Source organism: Seriola aureovittata, chromosome 13 (genome assembly GCF_021018895.1).
Source record: "Seriola aureovittata isolate HTS-2021-v1 ecotype China chromosome 13, ASM2101889v1, whole genome shotgun sequence".
Taxonomy (NCBI): Eukaryota; Metazoa; Chordata; class Actinopteri; order Carangiformes; family Carangidae; genus Seriola; species Seriola aureovittata.
This window is the reverse complement of record NC_079376.1, coordinates 57,517-71,923: the sequence shown is the minus strand read 5'-3', so window position 1 is coordinate 71,923 and position 14,407 is coordinate 57,517. Positions and strand designations below refer to the sequence as shown.

At 44.0% G+C, this 14,407-nt stretch overlaps 2 protein-coding genes across 2 annotated transcripts in view; one reads left to right on the top strand and one right to left on the bottom strand.

The window, feature by feature from the left end:
- Positions 1-3,169: 3,169 nt before the first annotated feature.
- On the top strand, positions 3,170-4,739 carry ankrd9 (ankyrin repeat domain 9). The gene has a single exon (XM_056393591.1). The coding sequence runs from the start codon at positions 3,261-3,263 to the stop codon at positions 4,083-4,085; it is 825 nt and encodes a 274-aa protein (XP_056249566.1). The 5' UTR covers positions 3,170-3,260; the 3' UTR covers positions 4,086-4,739.
- Positions 4,740-5,047: 308 nt separating this feature from the next.
- The window catches only part of tecpr2 (tectonin beta-propeller repeat containing 2), a 28,793-nt gene continuing 19,433 nt past the window's right edge, over positions 5,048-14,407 (bottom strand). The window contains exons 24-27 of the mRNA XM_056393720.1: positions 6,888-7,036; positions 6,627-6,768; positions 6,391-6,540; positions 5,048-6,252 (exon numbers count right to left, since the gene is read on the bottom strand). Of these exons, the coding sequence (XP_056249695.1) occupies positions 6,101-6,252; positions 6,391-6,540; positions 6,627-6,768; positions 6,888-7,036 (593 nt within the window). The 3' untranslated portion in view covers positions 5,048-6,100. The remainder of the gene's footprint in view (positions 6,253-6,390; positions 6,541-6,626; positions 6,769-6,887; positions 7,037-14,407) is intronic.

Below are 14,407 nucleotides of genomic sequence, written 5' to 3'. Positions count from 1 at the left end.
TGTCTGTTTTAAATGAAATCATTACATTGATCTTGAGTCATCAATTCTTCAGCTGCATTTTACTTAAACTATTGATTCTTATTGATTGAGCTGCTGATTTATCACCTGATTTATCCAATAACAAAAATCGAAACTCTAATTATTCAAATAATTTAAAGGAGAAAGCCTAATCTGGAACCATAAAATATTCATCGTCATCACCACCACCATCATCATCATCATCATCATAATTGTCATAATCATCATGAATACAATCATCATCATCAATGTAATCATAATCAATACAGTCATAACCATCATCACCATCAATATAATCATCATCACCATCATAATTACCATCATCATCAGTACAATGATCAGCACCACCATCATCATCATCATCAGCACCATCATCATCATCAGCACCACCACCACCATCATCATCATCATCATCATCAGCACCACCACCATCACCATCATCATCAGCACCACCACCACCACCACCACCACCACCATCATCATAATCAGCACCACCACCACCACCATCATCATCATCATCAGCACCACCACCATCACCATCATCATCAGCACCACCACCACCACCATCATCATCATCATCATCAGCACCACCACCATCACCATCATCATCAGCACCACCACCACCACCATCATCATCAGCATCACGACCACCACCACCATCATCATCATCATCATCATCAGCACCACCACCACCATCATCATCATCATCAGCACCACCACAACCATCATCATCATCATCAATGTAATCATCATCAACACAGTCATAACCATCATCATCAATATAATCATCATCACCATCATCATCAGCACCACCAACATCATCATCATCATCATCAATACAATCATCATTACCATTATCGTCATCATCATCACATCATCATCACCATCAATATCATTATCATCAAGACAATCATCATCACCATCATAGTTACCATCATCATCAATACAATCATCACCACCACCACCATCATCATCATCATCATCAACACCACCACCATCACCATCATCATCAGCACCACCACCACCACCACCACCACCACCACCACCATCATCATCATCATCATCATCAGCACCAGCACCAGCACCACCACCACCACCACCACCATCACCATCATCATCAGCACCATCACCATCACCATCATCATCATCACCACCACCACCACCACCATCATCATCATCATCATCATCATCATCAGCACCACCACCACCACCACCATCATCATCAGCACCACCACCATCATCATCAGCACCACCACCACCACCATCATCATCAGCACCACCACCATCATCATCAGCACCACCACCATCACCATCATCATCATCATCATCATCATCATCAGCACCACCACCACCATCATCATCATCAGCACCACCACCACTACCATCATCATCTTCATCAGCACCACCACCACCATCATCATCATCATCAATGTAATCATCATCAACACAGTCATAACCATCATCATCAATATAATCATCATCACCATCATCATCATCAGCACCAGCACCAGCACCACCACCATCATCATCATCATCATCATCATCATCAGCAGCACCACCATCACCATCACCATCATCATCATCACCACCACCACCACCACCATCATCATCATCATCATCATCATCATCATCAGCACCACACCACCACCACCACCATCATCATCAGCACCACCACCATCATCATCAGCACCACCACCATCACCATCATCATCATCATCATCATCAGCACCACCACCACCACCACCATCATCATCATCAGCACCACCACCACCACTACCATCATCATCTTCATCAGCACCACCACCACCATCATCATCATCATCATCATCAATGTAATCATCATCAATACAATCATCATCATCATCAGCACCATCACCATCATCATCACCACCACCATCATCATCAATATAATCATCATCACCATCATCATCACATCAGCACCACCACCATCACCATCATCATCATCATCAGCACCACCACCACACCATCACCATCATCATCATCATCAGCACCACCACCACCATCACCATCATCATCATCATCAGCACCACCACCACCACCACCATCATCATCATCATCAGCACCACCACCACCACTACCATCATCATCAGCACCACCACCACCATCATCATCAATGTAATCATCATCATTATAATCATCATCACCATCATCATCATCAGCACCACCAACATCATCATCATCATCATCAATACAATCATCATTACCATTATCGTCATCAATATCATTATCATCAAGACAATCATCATCACCATCATCATCATCATCACCATCATCATTACAATCATCATCATCAACATGCTTTTAGTATTTGCAAATTACTTGTTCACCAACTATTTAATCAGTCAACTGATTATTTCTAATCTGATTTGATCCTGTTGCGTTATTCACTTTATAAATATGAAAATACTTTATAAACTTAATGTTTTTAAAACTTTAACTTCATCTTTATATTTTCTGCTTTATTCATTTTATTATATCCGTTGCTGTTGAGGAAAATGCATGTGTTAAACTCTGATGTTCAATACATGTAAAACCTATTGATCTTTAAACGTGGTCAGGACTTGTGATCAGAGAAATTTCATCAAAAATAAACAGAAGGTATAAAAAGATTGAATCAGCTGATCAGTGTGTGTCACAGCAGCTGACTGTAAAGAAATCTGTGTCCTATTTACACCCTCCAACACACACACACAAACACACATACACAAACACACTCACACACACACACACACACACGCACCTACACACACACAAAAACACACATACACACACAAACATACAAACACACACACACATAAACATATATACACACACTACACATAGACACACACACCCTGCATGTTGTACAGTGATCAATAATCAATCATCAGTGATAATCAATATTGAGTTTAGTTCACACGGTTCATTGTGTCTCTGCAGCTCCTTAAAGGACGGTATGTTCACTATGTCAGACACTCGATCCCCCCCCCCACCCCGCTGAGCCACCCTGCTCCTGCTCCCAAAACAAACATCCACACATGGATCTGAACAGCCGGAGTGGGGGTGGGGCGACAGATAGGGGGCGGGGCGGCAGAGAGGGGGCGGGGTGGAGTGAGGAGGGGCAGCAGCTATAAAAGTGTGCTGGAGCTGAGGACGGAGGTTTGACTGGAGACAGTCTGGGGCGTGTCATAGTTCAGTTTTAAAGCGTCTCCTGTTTCGTCCCTCAGGTGTCCTCAGGTGTGATGCCGTGGCTGCTGTCCTCTCAGGTGGACCATGTGTCTTCGTCTCCATCTCAGCGTCAGTGTGAGCGGACAGCATTCTCCTTCTACTGCGCGGTGCGGGAGCAGCTGCCGGTCTGGCTGCTGGAGGACATGCGCAGCATGGAGGTCTTCTGCTGGGAGGATGGACGCCCTCGAGCCTTCCTGCCGTCTGAGGCGCTGCTGTACGCACTCGTGCATGACCACCGGGACTATGCCAGTTACCTGCTCAACAGGTACTCTGTTAGCGCGCTCAGAGTGCTGCGATGCAGCTTCTGCTGCCGCAGTGGTGCACCACACCTGAACGTGGCGGTGCGTTACGACCGCGTGTCAATCCTCGGCACAATGGTGGAGACTCTGAAGGACTGCGACACGCAGAGTGAGCGGCGGGAGTTCTTGGATGCCTGTAGTGGCTGCTCGCATGTCACTGACGCTGGAAAGACCGCAGTGCAGCTGGCGGTGGAGCTGTCGCGTCCCGACTGTCTGCTGCTGCTGCTGGTTCACGGTGCCCAACCCGATGGACTCAATGTCGCGCTGCAGACGCTTGTCTCCTGCAATGTGTCACAGCGGCGCGACGCGCAGCGCTGTCTTGACCTGCTGCTGCTGTTTCTGCCCAAACCGCCAACTCTGTGCCACCTGCAGGAGGAGCCGCAGCGCTGGCAAAGCCTGCTGGGTAATGAAGTGTTCTGCTGGTTGTGTGGTCTGGCCCCACCCCCTCTCCTGCTGCAGGCTCTCAGGTGTCTGGCCCGGTTCGGACCAGATCAGATCAGCACACTGCCCGACTTCCTGCAGCTGCACAGCTGGCAATGACATCATCTGTCAAACAGCTGAGGACTGCTGTGGATGGCTCGTTGATGATGTGAATATGATGTACATAAAGACTAGAACAGACAATGTCAGCTGAAAACCTTATATCTCCGTTCCTCGGCTTTAGTACCCTGAGGAGCAGCTGGAGCTAGGAGTTGTTAACCTGACGGTGGCTCCTGCTGTAAATAATTTCAAAGATTCAGACACTGATCATTAATCAATTTAATTTGTGCTAATTTAATTGATTCTAAACCTTCAATCTCAAATGTTGTTTTACTTGTAAAGAGTTTCTGTTCTGTTCATTAATAATCAGTGATCTGAAGATGAAGATTTGAAGACAGAGCTGTGTGTATGTGTGTGTGTGTGTGTGTGTGTGGGGGGGGGTGTCCTGTTAAGAATATTTAAAGTTTTAACAGTTAATGTTGATGCAATTGTTAAATGTGAATTAACATGTTTCTACCTCAGTGTCCTGATGTGACTGAGGCACCTTGGAGGTAGTGTGTGTGTGCGCGTATGTGTGTGTATGTATGTATGTGTGTGTGTGTGCGCGTATGTATGTATGTGTGTGTGTGTATATTTATTTATTTTCTGTCCTTCAGGCCTTTGATCTGTGACCATGTCGTGATACAAATAAAATAGAATTATGATTAAAAATAACTTTTTATTCTCTTTTACACTTACACACACACACACACACACACATTTGTCATGCTTGTTGCACACACAGTCTGAAGCACTCTACCATTCACTTATGTACACACACATCTCTGCCCTCTCACTTCAATAAAGCGAGCATCAATTCTGGTCTCCGACACACGCGCACACATGCACGCACGCACGCACGCACGCACACGCACACACACACACACACACACACACACACACACAACACACACACACACACACACACAGGTGGTGGATCCAGGCCTGAATGTAACTGATACTAATCAATAACTTGACACTGCTTCAGTGTTTCAACATGTTTATTAAGTTAATGAATGATATCACACAATAGGTGACTTCACACTGAATTCTTATTGGTCAGCAGTAAAACACCCAACCAATCAGCTGACAGCAGGATGACATCAAAACAGAGTCACACCTGCTCAGGTTTCCATGGCGATCCGTGTTTTTTAGGGTTTAACTATAGATCCAGTTCAGGCCTCAGACCTGAACCTTGCTGCAGGTCCACAGTGCTCCACAGGTTTTGTTTTAGATCTCATTTCTCTAAACAACAAACAAACGTTTATTAAATTTACATTTTTACATGTTTTCCATGAATCAGTCCCTGTTTTTGGCACTCCTGCCTGTTACCATGGTGACTGAGACAGAGACAGGTGGACAACTACCTGAGGCAACATTGCCCCTAGGAGGAAAACCAGTAACTTCAATCAGACAGTAGAAATGTAAACCAACACGTTAAATTCTGAGTCTGATGGTTCAGTCTGATTCAGTTTGGCCCGTCAGACTGGTCAGACCAGTCAGAGTCAGTGTGGGAAACCAGTTTAAACCAGTCTGATCTCCACAGAAAAATTACACCAAGTAAAAACTGAGTTAATGACCCCCCACTTCACCCTGTCCACACCCCCATCAAGTCCAGTCCAGTAATATGAAAGGTCCCTTTAATATCACAGCATCATGCAAACTCTGATCCCTGACACTAGTCTGAACCAGAGAGGACCAGTCTGACCACTGGAGTGAAATGTCCCTTTAACATTCTACAGTAGAACGAGACTGAACAGGATTAGAATGAAAGGGGGGCCAGTTCCAAAGAGTAGAAACTGTAGTAGGTATTAGTGCACCCCCCCATAGTTAAAGTGCTTTCTGTTACAGTAAAAGAATAAAACTGAGTTCACTTAATTTCCCAGCAGCCACCTGGACTCTCTGTGACGGCCATCTTGTTTAAACTTTAATGCCATGTGAAGTGATGTCACTGTGATGTCACAGTGTTCCATTAGGTAAATCCAGTTCAGGTGGATCAACAAAAACAAGAAGTGACATCACAGTGATGTCACAGATCAGATGAGCTCCCATTCGTCATCTACATCGTCCCCGCTCAGGACAGGTCCTGAGGAGGAGGGTTTACAGGGAGTCTGTGGGAGGAGCTTCGTAAGCCGACGGGACAATCCACCAATCACAGTCACCGCCCACAACTCGTCTTCCGGAGTCACTGAAGAGAGAGAGAGGGCGAGAGAGAGAGACACAGATACACCCACCTGAGTCATCATGTTGTTAATGTTATAATATCTCTCACCAGTATAACCAGTTGCACCAGTATAACCAGTACAACCAGTATAACCAGTCTCACCAGTTAACCAGTTGGCAGTTCCAGGGATCTTCTTCCAGTAGTCTCCTGCTGGGTTTCGTTCACAGACTCCGTATCTTCGAGCCAAATCTCCGTTTACACATCGAACCCAGACAGTTCGACAGCTGAGGACCAGCTGACTGACTGCTAACCCTGCAGAGAGTGAGAGAGGTGTGGGACAGACAGGTGAGAGACAGACAGGTGTGAGATAGACGGGTGTGAGACAGACAGGTGTGTACCTGGCACTAGCTCCCAGTCTGTCCCTACAGGCATCTCATCACTGAGTCCAGTTCTGACGAAGACAGTTCCTCTGTTGTCCAATGCCCAGAGGAGATGATCGTTAGGACTCGTCTGAATACTGACCAGCTGCACTCCTATTGGCTGGAGAGAAATGATGTCACAGTTACCGAGACAGGTAACATACACCATGTAAGCTGGTTATCTGTGCATCCAGTGTGTTACCTGTACATGTGGTCCTATGTGGATCCAGTGTGTGTTACCTGTACAGGTGGTTCTATGTGGATCCAGGCTGGCAGCATCATGCTCGGGTTCAGTGGTTGGGTTCCGACCCTGAAGTAAACAACTCCCCGCCCATCGACAGCCCAGACGTTCTGGCTGCCACAGCTCACACTGACCAGACGAACACTTCCTGTAACACACAGGTGACATTTTACCTGAACACACCCTGGGTTAATGGGAAAGAGGTCTGAGACTTTTGGACCTTAAAACCAGAGAACTGACAGCTACACAAACCAACGGTTCTTTAAGGGGTTATGGTTGCCCGCTGATTGATTGGTGCACCTCTACTTAAAACATCTTCTGGGAACACTGAAACAACCTGAAGGAACCCTAGAACTTCAAACCCCTTCAGGCCCAGTAGAAACATCTCAACCTCAGACCTCCTCATCGTGGAACCTTCTCAATGACCCCTTACACAAGCTGAAGTACTTGTAACAACTAAGCAACAATAAAACCAAGGGGCACCCTTGAACTCAAGGATCATCAAAAGATCCACTGTACACAATTTCAATGGAGATTTTTCATGGACATCCTAACACCCTTTTATCTTGAACTACCCCTCCCCATGATCCACTAACCCACCCTCAGAAACCCCAGAAAGGTCCCACAGAACCTCCTCAGGGATTACTGGAAACCTCTCAATGACCCTGAACTGTCTCCGCTAAAATATCCTTGAAAACCCTAACCATAACTGCAATGTCCAACAGAACCTCTTCATGGATCACTGGAACCGTGTCCTCTGTGTATGTCCCTACCTTCACATATATTTAATGCTGTATCTCATAAACATTTCACTAGTGTTCTTTGATTCCATGAATTCACTAAATAAAGTTGTTGTTGTCTTCATTGTTTGATGTTTACAACACAAACATTATTTGTGGTTCCACCACAGTCCTGGTGGAACGTTACCATGTCCTGTTTCAGAGCAGATTCCAGGTCAGTCTGTTTTTGGGAAACGGCCTCATATTTCAGATCTGGCTGACAGACCATCACACTGACCTTTGAACCCCTAAAGGCTTCAGTGACCTGCTGCAGCTGTCTATCATCTCTGACTGTGTGTTGTAAACAGAACATTTAATGAGTGGTACAACAAAATGCTGGTTCTCTGACGTCCTGCTCACTGTTTATGATCAAAGTGCAGCTGCTCTGTATGTGAGACCATTCTGGGTCCAGGTTCTGTAAGTCCTGCTAGTTTAGAAAAGAGAATTTCCTTGTGGGATCTTTGTTTAGATCCATTCATGGTGAAAGATCGTGAAGAGAAAACAAATGCTTATTTATTTTGTTCATTTTCTTTCTTCTTTCCCCGAGTTCATGTTGGTTCCTCTCAGTCTTCGGTGTCATGTGATGTCCTGACCAGCTGTCTGCAGGATCAACCTCTCTCACTAATAATTAGAAGATCTGCTGTAGGGATATTGAACTGTTGGCAGTTGGTCTTAGACCATACTATGTACCGAGGGAGTTCTCACACATCGTCGCCATTGTTGTTTACATTTAACCACGAGCAGAGCCTGCAGTTGAGTGTGACGTCATTCACGAGACTGTTGCGAGAGTACAGACCCAGCACCGTGATGCATTAATTGCAAAATCGGGGGATTTTAACCATGTCACTCTCACTTGACACTGAGTATGTTTTTTTTTTTTTTTTTTTTTTTTTCGGGCTTTTTGTGCCTTTATTGATAGTGCAGTAGAGAGAGACAGGAAATGGGGAGGCAGAGAGAGGGGGAATGACATGCAGCTAAGGGCTTGTCTGATGCGGGACTCGAACCGGGGCCAACTGCAGCGAAGACTGTAGCCTCTAAACATGGGGCGGATGCTCATCCAACTGAGCTACTCGACTCAGTATGTTGACTGTCCCACAAGGGAAAATAAGACACTTGATCTGTTGTATGCAAATGTCAAGGAGGCCTACACTGCTTCAGCTCTACCACCACGTGGCAGATCAGATCATGGTTTTTCTTCAGCCTTCCTACAAGCCCTGTGTACTGAGGCAGGCTGCAACCAACCACTCATTCAGGAACTGGGCCCCGGAGGCCAGTGAGTGTCTAAAAGACTGTTTTGACTGCACAGATTGGAATGTCCTGTTGGAATCACAGGAAAATGATAAAAACAAGGACCCTGACCTTGATAGAATGATTGAATGTACCATGGACTTACTAACATGGACATTAACTTCTGTATGGACACTCTAATACCAGCAAGAACTGTACACTGCTTTCCAAACAACAAATCCTGGATCACCAGTAACATCATGACCCTCCTCAACTAGAAAATGGAGGCCTTCAGGGATGGAGACAGGGAGAAAGCTCAGGTGTGTGCAACATGAGCTGAAGAGGGGATTAAAGCAGGCGAAGGAGGACCACAAAAAGAAAGTAGAGAGGAAGCTGCAGCACAACAACACCAGAGAGGTGTGGAAGGGGATGAGGACCATCACTGGATATAAGGACAAGAACAGCCAGGCAACATCAGGTGATGTGGACAAGGCCAATGAGTTTAACCTGTTCTACAACAGGTTCGACACAGCCTCACCTGTTCTCTCTCCTACTGCTTCAGCTGCAGCTTCTCCTACGGCACCACAACCTGACACGGCAGCTGCAACTCCCTCCACACTGGGGTCTCCTGTCCTTTACAACAGAGGAGGTGAGGGTGGAGCTCAGGAGGCTACGTCCTGGAAAGGCAACAGGTCCGGATGGTGTGTGTCCGAGGCTGTTAAAGGACTGTGCAGCCCAGCTAGCTGAGCCTCTCCAGAGGATTTTCAACTTAAGCTTACAAACAGGGAGGGTCCCGGTCCTTTGGAAAACATCATGTTTTCTTCCGGTCCCTAAAGTAGGACGACCGGCTGAGATAAATGACTACGGACCTCACATCAAACTTCATGAAGACCCTGGAGCAGCTGCTTCTCTACCTTCTGAGGCCACAGGTTGAACATGCACTAGACCCCCTACAGTTCGCCTACAAAGAACATATTGTAGTGGATGATGCCGTCCTTTACATGATCCACTAGGCCCATTCTTACTTGGATGAGCCAGGTAGTTACATGAGGATTATGTTCTTTGATTTCTCAAGTGCATTTAACACCATCCAACCCCCCACTCTTAAAGACAAGCTGGAGGGGATGGGGTTGGATCCCTGCTTTACATCCTGGATTGTGGATTACCTGACAAGACAACCACAGTATGTCAGGCTGGGTAACTGTGTCTCAGGGACACATCTATTGTGGCGTGTATCAGGAACGGGCAGGAAGAGGAGTACAGGGATCTGATGATGGATTCAGTGAATAGAGTGACAAGAACTGTCTCCTTCTGAACACCTCCAAGATCAAGGAGATGGTCATCGACTTTCAGAGGTCTAGGCCCACCCTTCAGCCAGTCAACATTCAAGGGAAGGACATTGAGGTGGTGCATACTTATAAATACCTAGGTGTGCACCTGGACAGTAAACTGGACTGGTCCCTGAACACGGATGCCATCTACCTGAACGGGCAGAACCGGCTCTTTTTCCTCAGGAGGCTCAGGTTCTTTGACGACTGCAGTGTGCAGTCTGCAATGCTGCACATGTTTTGTCAGTCAGTGGTGGCCAGTATACTCTTTTATGTTTCAAATATTTTTATTGTGAAGCAGACAGTATATCAAAAATTCATCCATCTTTGGTTCATGCAATGCTTCATTATTTTCTAATATAAGTAACAAATGTGTCCTACAAATAAGTAATTAAATGAAAAACAATAGATGGGAGAAAAATATAGAAAAATAAGTAAATAAATATATTTATTAAAATAAAGTAAATAAATAATAACTCCCTGCCTGACCCATCCCGTCCCGCCCACCCAGTACTACTCAGGTTGTCCTACATCCTGTTTCAAGAAAAAAATAATTGGTTGCCACATCCTTTTGAAGTCTTCCAACCTACCCCTAAGAGAATAACGAATCCTTTCAAGGTGTAATGTATCAGTCAGTGCCGTTAACCATGCTTTGAAAATAGGTGTCTCCGTTTTTTTCCAATGGAGGAGAACAAGTTTTTTCCCACAGAGGAGACCATAGGATAGAAGGTGGCGCTGCATATTCTGTAGGTTCCCAATGCTCCCTGATGTCCCTAGTATAATCAAGAGTGGATCTGGTCGTAATGTAGTCTTGAAGACCTTTGAGAAAAATGAAAACACTGCTGTCCAGAAATTTTCTAGTTTGGGGCATAGTGTGTAACTGTGAAGTAGATTTGCCTCCACTTGGTTACATTTTTCACAGATGGGTGATATTTCTGGGAATAGTCTATGTAGTTTTACTCTTGAGTAATGCAGCCTATGCAGAATTTTAAACTGGATCAGGCATTGTCTTGCATTCAGGGAGCAAGTGTTGATATATCTCAGGCTTTCCTTCCATATATTCTCCGCTATCCCCATACCCAATTCTTTTTCCCAGCCTTCCTTTATGTATTCCTTGTTCCTTGATCACCCACACTGTGCAGTCCAAGTTCTTTCCATCGATCAAAGCCTCCATTTACAATAGAAGGGGTGAATGATAGATTTGCTGATATTGGGAGTGTAAAGGATAGCTTCCTAAGCTTGAGTTGTTTTGATATTTGCCTCCAGATTTGAATAGTGCTGTGTATAATTGGGTTGTAGCTATAATATGATTTTTTGAAGGTGGATGGGAGACATCACAATAGCACCGATCGAATAGGGAAAACAATCCTGTCGCTCCATGTCCAGCCAGCTGGCGAGCACAACTGTCTCATCCAGCTAGTATGAGATGCATTGGATATTTGCTGCCCAATAATACCTGACAAAATCTGGGAGGGCGAACCCACCATTTGTTTTAATTTTGCACAGATGCCCCTTTCTGATCCTATGCGTTTTGTAGTTCCAAATAAATGAAAGAATCATAGAATCTAGTTTTTTAAAGTAGGTTTTACTAAGGAAGATGGGTAAGTTTTGTAAGAGGTACAGTAACTGAGGGAAACAGACCATTTTGACTGCATTCACTCTACCTATCAAGGAAATAGGGAGGGTTTTCCAGAACTCCAGTTTGTTTTTAAACTTATTTAATATAGCCACATAATTAGCCTCAAATAATTTATTATATTTCTTTGTAATTTCTAACCCCAAGTATGTGAATTTCTCCCATGCCAATCTGAATGGAGTTCGTTCTAATGCACCTAGGTCACTGCATCGCACTGGCATCACCTCACTTTTCTCTGTATCCAAAGAACGAGCTAAATAAATCAATTGTCTCTAATAAAACAAGCATTGAAGTTTTTGGCTCTGTAATAAAGGTCAAAATGTCATCCGCATATAGCAATATTTTATTTGTGGTGTAATCTGTGTCATAACCGTGAATCTCTTTATTTGTACGAACGGTCGCCGCTAATGGCTCCAGTTCTAGTGCAAACAACAAGGGGCTAAGAGGGCACCCCTGTCTAGTGCCTCTATATAGGTTAATTGTCTCTGACATTGTCTGATTAGTGAGAACTCTGGCAATAGAATTGGAGTAAAGTAATTTTATCCACGAGATAAATCTTGTTCCAAGTCCAAATTTTCCTAATACAGCATATAAATATGGAAATTCTACACAGTCAAAAGCCTTTTCGGCATCCAAACTAAGAATGAAAAGATCTTCCTTTGGATGTCTGGGGGAATACAAAATATTAAGTAGGCATCTAACATTATGAAATAAGTGCCTGCCTGGGATAAACCCGGTCTGATCTGGATGTATCAGTTTGGTTACAAGAGGACTGAGTCTTGAAGCTAGAGTTTTAGCCAAGATTTTCAAGTCAGAATTTAGTAGTGACACTGGTCTATATGAGCCCACCTGCTCTAAGTCCTTCCCTTTCTTTGGGATAAGCGTTATTGTAGCCTCATTCAGTGTTGATGGTAATTTGCCATCCTCCAAGGACTTCTTATACATCCTGAGAAGAAATGGGGATATTTTATAACTAAATTTTTTATAAAACTCATTACCTATCCCGTCTGGTCCCGGGCTCTTTCCATTCTTCAGGGAATTAATTGTTTTCCTTATGTCTCCCTCTGTAATTTCCATTCCTAAGGAATTCTGATCACTCTCCGACAATGTTGGTATTTGACATGCATTTAGGAACTGTTTCATAGTCTCAGGAGCATGTGCCTGGGAGCTGTATAAAACCTCATAATAATGGAAAAATGCGTTATTAATATCGTTGTGTGAAGTGACAGGGGTGCCAGTTCCTGATCTTATCTTATGAATAGCTCTATCACTTTCCCTTTTTCGCAACTGTCTTGCCAACAGTTTGTGAGGTTTATCCCCAAATTTAAAAAAAATCAGTTTAGTAAAAGTAAAGGCTTTAGAAATTTTTTCAGACAGAAATGTATTGAGCTGATATTTGAGGGCTGAGATTTTATTGTGTTTGTCTGCAGAGGGCTGAGCAGCATTTTCTGCGTCTAATTTTCGTATCTGCTCCTCTAGATCTGCCTGCTTTTGATTGTTGCGTTTCTTTTGTGAGGACTGATATGAAATAATGCATCCTCTTATGTATGCTTTGAAAGACTTCCATAAAAGAACTGGGGAGATATCATCTTTATCATTTGTTTCAAAAAATATTTCTATCTGAGTCTCCAAATATTCGCAATCGTTTTCTTGTTAGCAACTGTGGATCAAGCCTCCAGGATCTAAAGTTTCTCCTCAGCTCAAGCAGCTTCAGTGAGACAGAAACCGGGCAGTGGTCCGAGATTATTATGTTGTGGTATTTACCTTATTTGCCCCAGATAGAAGTTTGCTGTCTAACAGAAAAAAATCGATTCTGGAGTACACATTATGAGCTCGAGAATGAAACGAATACTCTCTACCGGTTGCATTTAAGATTCTCCACACATCCACCAAATTGGTATTTTTAATAAATGCATTCAGAAAATTGGAAGCGTTGGATTTGGGTGATCTCTGATTTGATGATCTGTCCAGATAGGTATCTAAAACGAGATTGAAATCCCCACCGATGATGAGATTTCTACTTGACATATTGGGGATCTTACTAAAAGTCTTTCTAAAAAATTCTGGGTCATCCCATTTTGGTCCATACACATTCAGTAATGTGATTGGTATGGAATGTATCTCTCCTGTGACCATGATGTATCTCCCATCTTTGTCAGCTATGGTAGATTTATGTAGAAAGGGAACATTTTTATGAATTATAATGGCTGCTCCCCTTGCTTTGGCTGTAAATTTGGAATGGTATACTTGGTTTATCCAACTGGCTCTAATTTTATTGTGCGCTTCATTTTTCAGATGTGTCTCCTGTAAAAAAAAAATCACATCCGCTTGGATCTGTCTCAAATGAGATAGTACCCTCCCTCGTTTTACCGGTTCATTAATTCCATTTACATTCCACGAGCAAAATGTTAGATTTCCTCCTGTTCTGATGTCTCCCCCTGCCATGTCAGTATGTGTAGTCATGATGACACATCTGCTCCAACTGTGATCTCTGACATGGCATCTCTATTTCTGTGTATTTGGTTCTAAGTAGCACTTTTGCCCACCCT